At 46.6% G+C, this 15,322-nt stretch overlaps 1 protein-coding gene across 6 annotated transcripts in view; it reads right to left on the bottom strand.

The window, feature by feature from the left end:
- The window catches only part of SUSD6 (sushi domain containing 6), a 93,860-nt gene that overhangs the window by 16,445 nt on the left and 62,093 nt on the right, over nt 1–15,322 (bottom strand). Inside the window, exons 2-3 of one of the 6 annotated variants that reach the window (XM_025869796.2) lie at nt 4,261–4,447; nt 3,495–3,612 (exon numbers count right to left, since the gene is read on the bottom strand). The exons of 4 other annotated variants lie outside the window; for them this stretch is intronic. In XM_025869796.2, coding sequence (XP_025725581.1) covers nt 3,495–3,525 — 31 coding nt within the window. In that variant the 5' untranslated portion in view covers nt 3,526–3,612; nt 4,261–4,447. The remainder of the gene's footprint in view (nt 1–3,494; nt 3,613–4,260; nt 4,448–15,322) is intronic. One more of the 6 variants, XM_073895422.1, reaches the window with a different exon arrangement.

Genomic DNA, 15,322 nt, shown 5'->3' with positions numbered 1-15,322 from the left:
ACTGTCCAAGAGAAATATAATGTAGCCACACAGGTAATTTTAAATTTTCTAGTAGCCACACTGAAAAAGTAAAAGGAAACACATAAAATTAATTTTAATAATCTATTTAAGCTACTATATGTAAAATACATTACTGATTACATCTCAACATGTAATCGATACACAAATTTATTAATGAGATATTTGATTTTTTTTTTCATTAGTAAGTCTACACTTACAGCACATCTCAAGTCAGACGAGCCACACTTCAAGCTCTCAGTAGCCATATGGGGCTTGGAGCCACTGTCCTGGACAGCACAGAATGTGGGGAAGAGTCCGTGTCTGAGTGCCAGAGGAGGCCTCTGGGGATCGGAAAGCAGCGGAGAGGGTTCAGAGCCACAGCCCAGGGCAAGAGATACAAGGAAAAGCAGCAGATGTGGACAAAGGTAGCCCTGGGCACTGAGGAGCCCTGCAGGTTGCTTTAAAAGGCACAGTTGCCATGCTTTCAAAATTCCTTTTTTTTTTTTTTAAAGATTTTATTTATTTATTTGACAGAGAGAGAAAGCACAAGTAGGCAGAGTGGCAGGCAGAGGGAGAGGGAGAAGCAGGCTCTTCGCTGAGCAGGGAGCCTGATGTGGGGCTCGATCCCAGGACCCTGAGCCGAAGGCAGCTACTTAACCAACTGAGCCACCCAGGCACCCCTCAAAATTCCTTCTTGATATGTGAAGATCCGATTCCACTTCTAGCCCTCAAGGGTTAGGAGCAGAGCCAGAGAAAAAGCAAGGTAAAAACAGACAAAAAGGGTATTTAAATCTACAGTTTGGTGTTTTGGTTTGGGGTTTTTTTTTTTTTTTTACATAAAACAAGGAAAGTAGTAATTACTGCAAATAGACAGCATATTACATGTGCCAGGCACTCTTGTGAGCTCTCTCTTAACATGATGCAGGTACTATATTTTCTCCTAAGAACAATGAGGCTCAGCTGAGTTGAGAAATTTGCCACAAATCACACATTTGTAAATGACGATGCTGGAGTCAATAGGCACTCTGGCTCCTAGGCTCCATTCTGTGGCTCATCCCCTGATACACTAGGCCTGGAGCTTTTGGAACATCTAGCTACTCTGTATGTGAAAGGACAAGTCATACTATAGCGTGAAAAGGCTAGCTCAAATAGGAGGTGATTCTCTCATGAAAACCTCCCAAGAAAGTTGGGAGTGGACATTCCAGACAAATGTAAAGAGGCAGGAGTTGGGGGGGGGTAGCGATCACATCTGACTACAGACAAAAGATTTCTTCTGAGGCCGCCTTTAAAAATCTCAGTATTAACATTTATTGACCAACTACTAAATGCCAAGCACCAGTCCAAGCACTTGACATGTGTAACTCATTTAAGTTTCACAAAGACCCTGTAAGAAACGTATTACTACAACATTATACAGATGCACAAATTGAGTGAAGAGAAGTTAAGAAACTTCCTCATGGGCACCAAGCAGGAAAGGGGCAGAGTTAGGATTTGAACCCAGGAAGGCTGACTTCCCTCTCCATGACACCAGGCAGTAACAGAGGGTCTCTGAGCCCACTTTCTCCTCCCCTACCCACATCCTGGAAAGGGAGCCCAGTGACAGTCTGGGTACTGCCTGTGGACAGTGTCTGTCTGACACGAACCAGGTGACCTCTGAGGTTTCTTCTCACATTTGCAAATTTGTCTTAAGTTGGTTGAGTGGCTGGCCTCACCACCTACTCACAGTTCCTTCATCAAAGTTCTACAGCCATGGTGGTTTTAAATAGAGGACAAGGTGTGAGGCACTTGAGGAGAAGCAGGCTGTCTGTGCAGAAACTCCTGCATCCCTCTGGGCAGATTCCTGCCTCAGCTGTGTAGTGGGAACAGGTAAACAGCAAGAGGAGTTCACTTACTCAGGGATACCCAAGAGCTGCTTCTGTCCCTGGCTCTCCCTGGCTTTCGGCCTTCCTGACCCCCCACTCAAAGAGTCAAAAGTCTCAAACGGGAGGCAGCGAGAGGGAAGAGACAATTTCTCACGCCATTTGCAACCTTCCTCTCCTCTAAGACAGACCTTCCCAGCACTCAGACAGGAAGCCATTGTCCAGCTGGGATCCCTTTTCTCATGAGAACTTCCCATGCGTTGGGGGAGGGTGACTGCCACAGCTCAAGCCTTTCCCAGGGTGTGGCCCTGGGGCTGGGGTGGAGAAAGAAGGGGGAACCCACCACCTATGGTTTAGGCTGCCATACTGCTCCTCCCAGGCCCCCACCCCCATTTTCCCTGAGAGAGGTCTAGGGGAAGCCCTGCACTAGGAGACAGGAGACAGATGGGTAACTCAAAAGTGGGACTGGCTTCAGAGCCTGTCAGTCTTATCTTGGGTCTGGGTCCCTCCTTCCCTCCCTCCACCTCGCAGGAAAGGGGAAATGCAAGCCATGGCTTCAGAGCCAATGAGGAGGAACATCTTCACTGCACCTTGCTGCAGATCTGAAACTCCTAGCACCTGGAAGCAGCCAGCAAAGCCCTCAGTTGTTCTGAAAGAAGAAGTGCTATTTCTCTCCTCTGCCGGGACCCCTGACCTGAAAGCACATGTGTCAGCTGGAACCCCACCCATCGTTGGACATTCAGTCCCAAGGTCACCCGCTCCAGAAAAACCATTCCAAAGAGCACTGCCAGGGAAAACAAAGCAGCACAAGGTAACGCTCACCAGCATGGGTCTAGAATGAGAGCAGGGGAGTCACACTGCCAACGGTTACCCCCCGTGTGGGCTTGGGCACATCTTCCGATTCCTCAGTTCCCTTGCTTGTAAAATAGGGATCCTAAAGTACAGGTGTCTACCTACAGGGTGGTTGTGCAGATTAATCATAAGTCCACAGGTAAAGCACCTGGTACTGGGTCTGTGACACATTAAGTGTTCAATAAACAGTAGCTTTATTATTCCTCCTTTGTTCTCAGAATGTCTTCATTCTTCTCTATAAACTATCACCATATTGTTGGTTCTGCAACAATCACTTCCTCACAGGTAAGTCCTTTCCCCACCTCCCCACTAACCCCACCCACCCACCCAGGCCCCAGGGCAAGTATGTGTTCTGCTCATTCTTTTTATCCCCAGATCTTGGCATTGAATCTGGCGGACAGTAGATGCTTAGTAGAAAACCACTCTGACTTGCAAAATTCTGCCCACATTTCAAGGTACTGTCATGTTTTTTAAATGCAAAGGGCCATATGGTTTCTGATTTGACATGAGGCAAGAGCAGGTAACAGCAGAGAGAATACCTCTGCAAGGTACATCTCATGTTCTCTGAATCTGGTATATACCATGGAAATGTACTCCTGACCTGACAGGATCAGGGCCAGGACAGGTCAGATCATGGTCTTGGATGTCAGCCAGATGAATTTAGGTTTGACCCAGGGGCCCGATCTGCAACCTTGTCAACTGCCTGAACTGTTTCGAGCCTTACTCCTTGACAGTCATGCCCACCCACAAGTAGTGTTTTAGAAGAATGACAAAACTGCTTACCTAAAAGATACTCGCATGATGTCTGGCACATATCAGGAACTGATAAACTTTACATTCGTTTTCACATAGCAAACTAGGCCTTGACCTCTGGTTTTTGGAATGGGTTAGGGCAAAGGCTCTGGCAAAGATAAGAAAAAAGGTTGTCGTAGGACTGTCTGGCTATCTGGAGACAGGACAGGCAGAGAACAGAGCAGGGTGGGCACTTCGTTGGGGTGGGAGGTGTCTTTCTTTGCTTCCCCCTTGCTCCAGCTCAGTAACACCAGCCCCTTTCCCTATTTGCCTTCTCAGCAGAGCAGCCTGGGCTGCTCTCTTGCCTGACAAATGGCCTCCGTATGGCCTGTTCCCCTCTTACATCCTCCTGTTCTTGCAGCTCAGGGACCCAGGGGAACAGGCTGCCAGCTGTGGCGGTACCCCCACCTCTCCCCCTCCTACTATCATGACTGCTAAAAGAAGGGCGGCCAGGAGGACCACTGGCCTTCTTCCTATTCCCTCCAGGCCCGGGTGTCACCCAGTGCAGTGACCTGCAGAGCACAGCCCCCATGACAGCGGGAGGACAGCAAAGCTAGGGAGCCAGGCCACCCCATGTGCATGAACAATGTTTCTATTCACCCCTTGACAGTGGTAGTGATGGAAGGGTTAAGGGAACGCAGATGATGTTTTCTTTTTTTTTTTTTTCAGCAACGGCTACTTCCGGGTCTCACCTCCTTCACCCTATCATCTCACTGAGCTACACCTGTGTTTGTTCTCCCCCCTCAGAGTTCCCCACCCCTGAGAGGATGCAGGCTAGTGCTCTGGAGGAGGGCCCCCGTCTGCTGCCTAGGACACTGTCCAACTCCAGAAGGGTCACTGATAAGCAGGCGATAATTAGCAGTCTGGCTTGGAGTCTGAAGCAGGGCTGGACTCAGGCACAAAGATCAGAGTTGTGGCTTCATTTCCAACACTACTGGTAACTCCTAATGCCAAGGACAGTGCCAAGCACACACAGTAAGCCTTCAAGAAACACAAATTTAAATTTAAGACAAACAATGATTTCTGAGGGCGCCTGGGTGGCTCAGTCATTAAGCGCCTGCCTTCGGCTCGGGTCATGGTCCTGGGGTCCTGGGATCGAGCCCCGCATCGGGCTCCCTTCTCAGCTGGGAGCCTGCTTCTCCCTCTCCCACTCCCCCTGCTTGTGTTCCCTCTCTCGCTGTGCCTCTCTCTGTTAAATAAATAAATAAAATCTTAAAAAAAACACACACAACTTAATGATTTCTGTTGTCCAACAGGGTAGAGGTAGAAGAGAGGAAGAGAATGAATATACATGTATCACCAGATACCACCCTGGGCACTTTAAAGCTGCCGTCCTATTTCATTCTCCTGTACTACCAGGAAGGTGGTAGAATACTCAGTTTGCTCAGATGAAGAAACTGAAGCTTTGAAAAATTTAGTAATGGTCTGAGGTTACCTGGCTACTAAGCATTACGAGTCTGGATTCAAACTCTGGTTTGCCCTTCTCCCTCTTACAGAGAAACTCCTTGATTACAGATGCGAGCAGAAAAATTTATCCCAAGACCTACAAAGGTATAACCTGGGGGTGGGGTATGACTGACAAAAGTTGCAGTGACTCCATTCTGGAGAAGAATGTGAACAGGGGAGTGTACCTGTGCCCAGAGGACTCAGCTCATATCTCAAGTGGGCCCACATTTTTCTGGAGTAGTGGGGAAACAGGCAAGACAGTTTCCTTCACTCATCTCTAAATGCAATAAGCAAGCTATTTAGGGACTGCAGTTACCAAAGCTGCAAGAGGAGAAGGCATTCTTCTGCTAAGAATGCAAATCTTCCTAGAAGGATGTGTGAAGGGAAGGTTGTCACTAAACACAGAACGAGGAGGTGGATTAGAATTAGACAGTGGGCTGACTTTCGGCCAGCTCCTGGAACACACAGGGTCACTGGGGCATCTCTGCCAAAGCCCCAAATAATCAGCCTCTGCCATGTGCCACAAAACAGTGAGTCAGGCAGCAGTCTGCTTCTCTCAGGTGCTCAAAGGACACTGCTACTCACTGAGACCCTACCCAACTTCAAAAGAATGAAAGGAAATAATCGGTATAAACTCTAACTACAGATGGTGACAGAGAGCAGGTGATGAACTAATCCACCAACAAAACACCATAGTTCCCTGAAAAACACTCACCAGTAATTGAGGGGTAAAGTTTGAATGGTCTTTCTGAAGAAAGATGTGACTGGGTTTCCTCGTGACATATAAGGTGTAACTAACTGTGAGTCTGAGGTGTGAAAACTAAGGGAAATCTCACTAAAGTAGACTCAAGATGCTAGAAGGGGAGGATGGAATGGATAGCCCTACCACTCAGTGTCCATTACCAGAAGAACTATCAGTCAAAGACCCCTAGCAGAACATCTCAATGTAAAAAATCATCAATTACAGGCCCCAAAAGGGAAATATGCATATTGCATCTCCTACAAGAAACTGATTACCCCTGCAACTCGGTCAATGAGAAATCGTCATCACTGTGAACTCTTGGTTTTCTCCAATGGACTTTTGTTCAAAACAACCCCTCCCAACTTCCTCCTCCATAAAATAAAGTTCCTCTATTTTGTTTGTTGGACTTGTCTATGGTTTTGCCATAATTTGCATGTCCCAAATTGCAATTCTGTTATTCCTGAGTAAACCCATTTTTGCTGGTAAAATAACGGACTTTTATTTTTAAGGTTAACAAAGGCACACAATGAAGTAAGCCCTGTACATTCTGTGGGGGCTCAAGTCGGGTCTGACTCTACTATAAGACAGGGACAGGAAATATAAAAGGAAAAAGTTTGTTTTGGGGCGCCTGGGTGGCTCAGTCGTTAAGTGTCTGCCTTCGGCTCAGGTCATGATCCCAGGGTCCTGGGATCGAGTCCCACATCGGGCTCCCTGCTCTGCGGGAAGCCAGCTTCTCCCTCTCCCACTCCCCCTACTTGTGTTCCTGCTCTCACTATGTCTCTCTCTGTCAAATAAATAAATAAAATCTTAAAAAAAAAAAAAGTTTGTTTTGTTGTTGTTATTGTTATTTAGGGAGAGTGGGGGTAATAAAGCTCTTACAACCTTGGCACATGGTGACAATGGGCATATAGGTAGATGGGAATCCGCAGTTACGATCTGGATATTCTTTCTCCTCTATTGTGGGGGATGGGATTCTCTTCTTGAAACACTGGATCTTAAACCACTCTATCTCACACGGCCACCACAGGAAAAGCAGCTTATCAAGCCTTGCTGATTTCCTTTGTACCTCCTAGAAAGGGAACTTACCACCCTGTGCTACCATCAGTTGATAAGGATAATGAGGAGTTGAACGAGATCTCCCAACGTTTTTTTGTTCTCCACTTTTCGACATTTGGGTCTTTCTAAAGTTTTGGACCAGATGGGGCCACTGTGGTCAATGGAGAGGTTGCCTGCCACAGGGGTACTCCCTTCCTCCTCCCAGGCACAGGAGGTGAATCCTTCCCAATTGCTTTTCTCTGAGGCCGTATTTAAGCCTCTTTGAAGAAACTTTAAAAACAACGGGAATCCACTAAAATCCACTGCGAGGTCAAAAGCAGGGCACATGGCTCTCAAGGTGCTTTTCCACAAGACTAGGACTTGCCTCCCCTTTGATTTAGCCTGTGTATTTACCAGCCTGGCTCTAGCATAGTGTTGAGACTCCTTGATCACTTAAACAGAGCGGCCTCAAAACAGACTAGTGAAGTCTGGGCCAGGTCAGAGTCAGCAGCAGAATCTCAACTGTGCTCTTATTAATCATGCTGAGGCTTCTGCTCCTGTCACTGGCCTCTCCTGGCCTTTGGACCCTTGACTCTGTCTGCCAAGTCATTTCTAACTGACCAGTCCAAGATTCCTGGTCAGAAGATATTGCCTATTGCAGCCTCACCCATTCTATGTGTCAGTAGTTAACTATGTCCAGATGTCACACAGGTGGAAGAGAAAATACCCTTTAACTTTTTGTCTTCCAAAAAAAAAAAAAACACGGGTTTAATAACTTTCACCCAGAAGAGAGTGAAAAACATTTACAAGTGTTGATTCTTAATCTCCCTGGGTTTCACTTTCCTAATAGGAATTATACTTCAGTAATTTAACAAATATCTATTAAACACATACCTACCAATGTGCCAGGTTGGTGCTAGAAATTCAAGAGTAAGTAATATATGGTTCTGTTCCTGAAGACTTTAGACTCTTTGAGGACATAGATAAGGAGCCCCAACCAGGTGATAGTAATAGTAATATTTACTCTGCTTATCTCCTAGAGTTCACGTCAGGATTACATTTACCCAGTCATTCTTTCCACAAGTTTTTACTATGTCCCAAAGCACTGTGGCAGGCAAGGGGAGAAGGAGGGTGGAAGAAATGTATAGATGAAAAAAGTACAGGCCCTACTCTCTGGGAGCTTACTGTCTAGTAAGTAACCATAATGGACACACATTAGAAATCAACATGGCATACGACAGGAAGTTCTGAAGAAGGACTTAGATTCTAATGAGGAAGAGATCAGGAAGGATGGAACAAATGGTATCAGAACTCTGACCTTTACAGGAAGCAGGACCGTGACCATGGGATAAAGGGAGAGCAGGGAGATGACAGCACCGGCACAGGGAGAGAAGCAGAGCTGTGTGTGGGAAGCGGCAAGAGATTCCATGTTTAACAGGAGACAGCTGGACATTTAGAAAATCAGGCTGGCACCAGGACAGGGAAGACCCTGAATACAAGGCTAAGGAATGAAAAATACTGGGTTCCTTTTCCATAAAATGAGATTTTAAGGACCCTTCCCATTCTAAAATGCGAAGTCATGTTGCTAAAAATAAAACAGAAGCCTGTTCTCTAGAACTAATCCAGCGGAAGCAGCCAGCCATATAAATGTACCTGCCTGCTGTGGAAACTATTTTTCAATGGAGCAGGGTACACTGGTGTGGTGGACTGGGGACAGGGAAGGACAGAGAGGACAACCATGTGAGTTTTCTGGTACAGATTCATCATGCTTCCTAAATTTGCCGGGGGGAGGGGGGTGCCAGGAAAGAAATGGAGGGATTGGAGCAGAGAAAAGGAACACAAGATGTCCTTTGGTCAATTTCTTTCCCAGCATTCACTCGCATGGCAGCAGATGGCCTATCCACAGAGGACTGGGTCTCAGAAGGCAGCTGCTCCCAGGTTCTGGTTCTAACAGCTGGGGTTACAGGACCTCTCTGCACCGGCTGCATGCTAGAAATCAATGGGTTCCATTGTGCCTGTATGCATGCACTCTCATGTCCAGGCTAATGCCCTACGCCTGCCTGGAACAGAGGACTGGGAAAAATAACACTACACACTTTGGAAGACAGCACTTGCAAATTAACGGAAAGACACAATATTATAAAGTTCAATTTTATTTAAATTACCTTGACTTTGCTAGGAAACTATTGAGATGCTAATTATTTGAGAGAGAAAGGACTTCCCCATAAAAGGGTCAATGGGTCAATGAGGGGGCAGAGGGGTAAATTAAAAGCAGAGGAAAATCACAACTGCCTCTGACCCTCCTCTTCTTTCTGCCTGAAATGCACGAAGGAATCTGGCTCCACCATACCAACCAAAAAAGCAGGCAGGGTGTTTCATGTATGAGAAAAGGCGATAAAAATCCATAAAACCATGTGTGTGTACACAGAGGAGTGTAAGTGTACGATTACATAATTAGGCACATTAAAGTATTTATGCTGCTGAGACTAAAAGCCCCTACTCAAAGGCATTCCACCAAAGTTGAAAGGGGAGAAAGAAAATAGAAAATAAAGCATCTAATTGCAATCTTCCACAGAGCCAGACATCCCCAGCTGGTGCCACAGCTGAATTCTCTTAATTAACATGTTGTAATGGCAAGTATGAAAGACACTGTATGCCTACCAACTCCATGCCGTGGCCAGCCAGCCATGGGAGAAGCCTGCAACACTGCTATAATTAAAGAGATTTTTCTCCTTCTATTATAGTACCCTGGTGTGGGGTGTCGGTTATTTTTTCTTAAAAACTTAGTTGCTTCAAGCACATACGTACAACTCCACATGCAAAGACGGAGGCTGCAACTGGAGAATACGAAAAAGGTCACAGCCTAGGAGCTAGCTGGTTTACTTTTGGTGGTGGTTTTCTTCTTACCTCCCTGAACTTGGGGCTTTACCAGTTAGAGAAGGCTAGCAATGTTTGAGAAGCCCAGTATTTTAAAACAGAAGCCTACCTGACAGCTTAAAATCATAATGTATCTAAATGGAAAAGAGATGGTAGAAATTAGCATATAAATGAATACAGTGCAAGGGATAAAGGCATTAATACATCAGAGAAGTAGGTCAATAGAATGGATTCCCAAGGACAGACTCTCACAGTTCTGGAAGGGCCTTGTGCACTTAAAGAGAGGGTTTTATTTTTGCATAACTCTTAGTTATTCCAGAAACTGGTTATAGGTAGTCCCCCCATTTCCCTGAAAAGGCCCCCAAAGTCAAATAATAGGTTTACGTGTATTATAAGGAAGTCATGTTCTCAAAGCCAGACAGGATTGTAAGATGCCTAATTATACTCTGCCTTTTAGATACGATCTTGGACAATATAGTTCGTCAATTTGATACTTTATTCTTTAATTGTTTATTCGTCTTCGCAACTGAGCAGGGCTGTCGTCAGCAAGTATTCACCTGACACGAAGGATTTCCTGCTTCCGGCATGCTCACTGAATTTTCGAAATCTTTTCCTCAATTCTATCAACTTTAGAAGAACCACCCTTCTTGAAACTACCATTAGCAATGTCTTCTTTCCATTTTCAACTCCTCCTTGCGAAAGGAAGGTCCCAAACACTCAAGGCCCCGCTCCCGCATATGTGGCCGTGCAGAGGGAGTCAGCGCGATGCTCAGAGCGTGCTGCGGGCAGGCAGGCAGCCACACCTCGAGGCCGCTCCACAGTTTCTTCCCCAACTGCTGCACAAAAGTCCAAATTCATCACACAAAGGCAACTGGGGTGTCAGTTTACAACATACCAGAGTACATGTTGTGCCGAAGACAAATGTTTAAAAGCTGGCGGCTCTGTGTTGCTTCAGAACCACCTCACAAGGTATCAAATTTGGATTCCTTGCCTCCTTGTTCCCCTGGCCCCAGAGGCCCACAATCGTTTCGGTGAACTCAGAGACAATAAATTCTGAGGTAGGCCTAGATACAAATTCAGAATGTGTCTAGGATCAAGGATCTCTGGGCCCAGCAGCCCCCCGCCCCCCCCCACCTGCATTCTACACAGAAGCCAGGGCTGCAGCCTGCACCGCACCAAGGGAAGTCACACTAGGCAGCACCTGCCACAAGCCTGTTCCTCAGGATGATAGCTCATCCTTGGTTTCCCCAGCCTCTATGCCTTGTTGATAGAAAAGGCTTGTCACACGTGCAATCAAGGAGTCGGTAGAATCTTGGCAGATGTCTCCTGCCAGACCCTGCAGTGGAGTAAGTTAGTAGAACAATGGTTCCTTCCCCAACTGGGAGCAACTTGGCCTATGGGAAATGGAATCAGTGTGCCTCACAATCTCCATGCCAGTGGGTATTGTCCTCTGGTGCTAGCCCACGTGTATTTGCAGCCCTTCTGCAGAATCAAATGAAACCATACACCCCCCAAACTGCACAAAGGTTGCAGAGCAATTGATTCTGAACTCTGGGCCTGCTGCCTTCTCCCCCCTACCCGTCTCCCTCAATCTTTCCATCCTGCCTCACCTCTCAGAGAGACAGAGAAAAACAAACATAAGGACCACTAGACTCTCCACAAATGTGGGGCAGGGCCCCTAAAAGTCAAGCCCTGGTTTAGGGAGCACCCTCTCCCCCATCTATAATGAAGTGATTACTCAGAATGGTTTTAGCAGTTTATCTACCAGCAATCCAGAGCAGAGTATCTGGGGAAAACAGGAAGAAAGCACTGGTCTTTAAAGACAGTAATATGAGGTGGCAGCTGAAGACTCAAGGCTCCAGCCAAGTGTTCCCCCCAGTATCTGTTCTGGGCCAAAGGCCCAAACCCCTAGGCAGAGAGAACCAAGGCTGGCAGTGGAACCCCAGCCTGGCAACAGGCTGGGGTGATCCTCAAAGAGGAACTGCTTGCTGCCCAGGGCTGCAAACACAATGTCTACACTGGCCATGCGGTGGGTCTGTGCCAGGGAGCTTGAGGTGGGTTGGCTGGGAGGGGCAGGCCCAGCCCAGGCCCAGCAGCTGGTATGGAAACTGTCATTCATTGCCTGACTTAAGAGAACTGGGCAGTACCTCCCTTGGCAACCATTCACTTTTCCCTCCCACTGGAAATTAATAGATCTTGGCGATAAGCATAACATGTTTATGCTTATTTGTCCTCAACTGCTACAATCTCTCAACAAAAATTTATTTTCCCAAGTTCCTTTTTTATTAAGAGCAACTACTAGATAGATACTCTATTAAGAAGAGCACATTTTGACTGGTCTTCTTTGATTTTACTTATAATCCAAAGTTACCCAAATTCCTTATTTAAAATTGTTAAGGGGGTACAGGCACAGGGGATGATAACAGTATTCAACACTGGCAAGGGTTTTGGAAATAGCACTTTTACTGCTGATTAGGCATGAGGTGACTGGCGTCAACTGGACCTGAGCAGTAATCCCTGGTAAATCACATTCTACAATGATGCTGGAGGCTTGGAACCTGCTGCACATTATGCCTGGTCCCATGGGGCCCATCAGGGGACACTGCTTCTACACTGAGCAGGGCCTGGTTGGTCAAAGCTTTACTCAGGGTGGCACTCAACAGCTGGTCCTACTTACTCAGCCAGCAACAACCTTATGGCCTGAGTTGCTGTGCCCTGCTGGGGGAGGTGCAGAGGGCCATCGGCATAGGCCCCTGGGACCATGCTCATGAGAGCCAGAAGAAGCCTTCTACCAGGCCATTCCTCCCCCCCAGTACCTAACAGCATGACTTCATTCCAAGAAGTATGAATAGAGTTGGGAATCCCTCCTACTGCCCACCGGGAGGCACACTCCAATTTACTCTAGTAGGCTAATCGTCCCCCCCCCCAAAAAAACCAAAAACTCATATTTTTCCAATGCTTTCTTCTTAGAATCTTCGAAAGCCTGCCAATTTCTTTCTTTATGTATAAATGTTTCTGCTGGATATGCAAGGCTCTCCACAAAGGGACCCGTCCCATTTCTCCAATGCCGAGTCCCACTAGGGTACCTGCACTGGCCTTACTCACCCATGACCATGGCCTCAGATCAGCCCTCTGGCTCTTCTCAACTTCCCCTCTCCTCACTATCCACTTTCCCTCCATCCATTCAAACCCAACCTGCTGTGCATGGATGATCTTAATGCTCCCTTCTACAGGAATTTCCTTCCTCTGAGCTAAAACATCCATGGCCACACAACCTAGCACACAGTTACATACCATCTCTGAGTTGGTACTGCCCCTCCAAGGTACCGTGAGCATCTCAAAAGGGCAGAGAATCTGCCTTTACCTGCCTGGGCATATTTAAGGCACTGAAAAAACACCTGATGGAGCCTGTATCTGGAATGGCTGAGACCTCTTACAACATGGATTGATTAATTGCTTTAAGAGACCCCAGCTCTTGCTTCCCTGAGAGTCTCTCCTGCCCACACCCCACTCCTGGACCCAGTCCTGGCAAACTGAGACTTCTGCCTGCAAACAGCCAGTATTCCAGCTTGCATCAAAGCTTCGAACAAAGGATTTCACAACATGCCCACCCCCTTCAGGCTCCAAAGCTCTTCAAGGGCACCCTGTTTAAACAAGAGGTACGATATATTTTTGGGAAATGATGAAGCAACTTCCCATAAGGGAAAAGAAAAAATTCCCCAAGTGCAAAAAGGCTTCTTGGAAAACAAACAGAACAGCATTCTTGCCAGGACAGAAAGGATTTGACATCTAGGCTCTTCATGCTTGGCAAAGGAGCCTGTTGCACAGCGAACAGGAGAAACTGCAGGGAGAAAAAGGAGGCAGATCCTAATGGGCAGAGGTAGGACTCAGCACAGTGTTCAGAGCTGGAGGCTCAAGCTAATTATTCGCTTGATACGGCCTGAGGTGCCACCGGGAGCTCCCCTACCTCCTCTTTCCCTCACGTGCCTTCAACACCAAATGTGATCCTACAGTGCTGGGTGTGAATGCAACCATATTTTAGATCCACCAGAAACACCTGCTATTTGAAAACAACGTGACAGTGACACCTTTGGTGGTTGGCAAAATCTTTTGGCAATAACTACTTTGGATGGGGGTGGGGGGTGGTGATTTTGTATTTCATACATTTGGTTTGTTTATATAAGGATTGTTTCTTACATATTGCAGAGTGCCTGGGTTTCGGGCAAGGGGGCATGGACAAACTAGGGTAGAAGGAGACCATCCCTATCATTTTGTTTGATCTGCAAGGCTTATCTAAGGTACTCTTCATATTTCACTTTTGTAACTACTACTCCTCAAACATGACTGCTCCTCAAGTAAGAAGAAAGAAAAGCATTACCCACAACGGAAACTTCTTAGGTCCATGTCCATATGAAGACCTAGTGTTTCCATAGCTAGCAACACAGCATTGGTGAGCATTCACACCTCACTCCTGTGGTATAAGCCCCTTCTCCTGAACTTGAGATTTCATATCCACCTAGCCTGTCTGCATAAATTAGAAGGCAGTGTGCAACAGAGCAAATCCTAGCTTTGCCCTTATCAGCAACATAACCCAAGGAACAATAACTCTTCCCCTTGTGCTATCTTAATTTCCCCACTTAATCTAGTGACCACTCTCTAGAACTAACAAAAGGGCTATAAACTATAAACAAATTGCCAAAGAAAGTCAACTTCTTTCAGATACAGTAACATGAAGAAGGTTCCTGCCACCTGCCAGCCTCTGCCTTGAGCTCCCCCTGCAGGGCCTTCCCAGTCTCAGCCCCCCCCCACCTCATACCCCCAACCCTCTCCTAGCAAGGCCACTCAGGCCGGCAGTCTTTCAAAGCAGAAGGAACCCCTTTTCTCGGTACCTTGTGGACTCCTGCCATAAAGCTCTTTCAGAAAATAAAAAGTTAATCTCCCTAATTTGCATCTCTAACAGATTTCCAGGGTTCATGAAATTTTATTTTTTAGGCTGTCCAAGGGGGAGGTAGGAGGCTGGCTGTGGCTAAATGGGAAAAATAGCACCACCCAGCATCATCTCTGAGCATAGCCCTTCTGCCAGCAGCATTAACACGTACATGCAATTCATGTACCACTTTTTAAGTATACCAGTCAATTTAAAATAAATGTCAATTTATTATATTTCAAAAAAGCAACGGCTGGGGCGCCTGGGTGGCTCAGCTGGTTAAGCGACTGCCTTCAGCTCAGGTCATGATCCCAGGGTTTTGGGATCAAGCTCCCTGCTTGGCAGGGAGTCTGCTTCTCCCTCTCCCTTTGCCATTCTGCACCTCCACCCCCCACCCGCCTCATGTGCTCTCTGGCTCTATCTCTGTGAAGTAAATAAATAAAATCTTCAAAAGAAAAAAAAGCAATGGCTGAACTGGTGGTAGGAAAAGTGAAGGACTAGGTGTTTCCATCCTCTGTTCAGTGCATCCTCTTCATGTAGGCAGGATGTGCTGGATGATTTATTAGGAAGTCTGCGGTGGCTACTTAACACAAAAGAAATCCCCTTCTCTTGCAGCTACTAAACAACTGGACTGCAAAATGACAGGGGTCAATCTTCAAAATAGAATTTATGGGGAAGGAACTTATGGGGAAGGGATGGAGACATAGCAGCTGTGCCTTAACAAAGCCACAAGTGAAACAAAGACTTAACAGAAATTAACCTCAAGTCTTCATTTTATTGGAAAGACTGAGT

The sequence above is a fragment of the Callorhinus ursinus genome, unplaced genomic scaffold (assembly GCF_003265705.2).
Source record: "Callorhinus ursinus isolate GAN/ISIS: 27379988/994484 unplaced genomic scaffold, GSC_fseal_2.0 scaffold8, whole genome shotgun sequence".
Taxonomy (NCBI): Eukaryota; Metazoa; Chordata; class Mammalia; order Carnivora; family Otariidae; genus Callorhinus; species Callorhinus ursinus.
The sequence above is the reverse complement of the archived record's forward strand: the minus strand, read 5'-3'. Positions and strand labels throughout refer to the sequence as shown.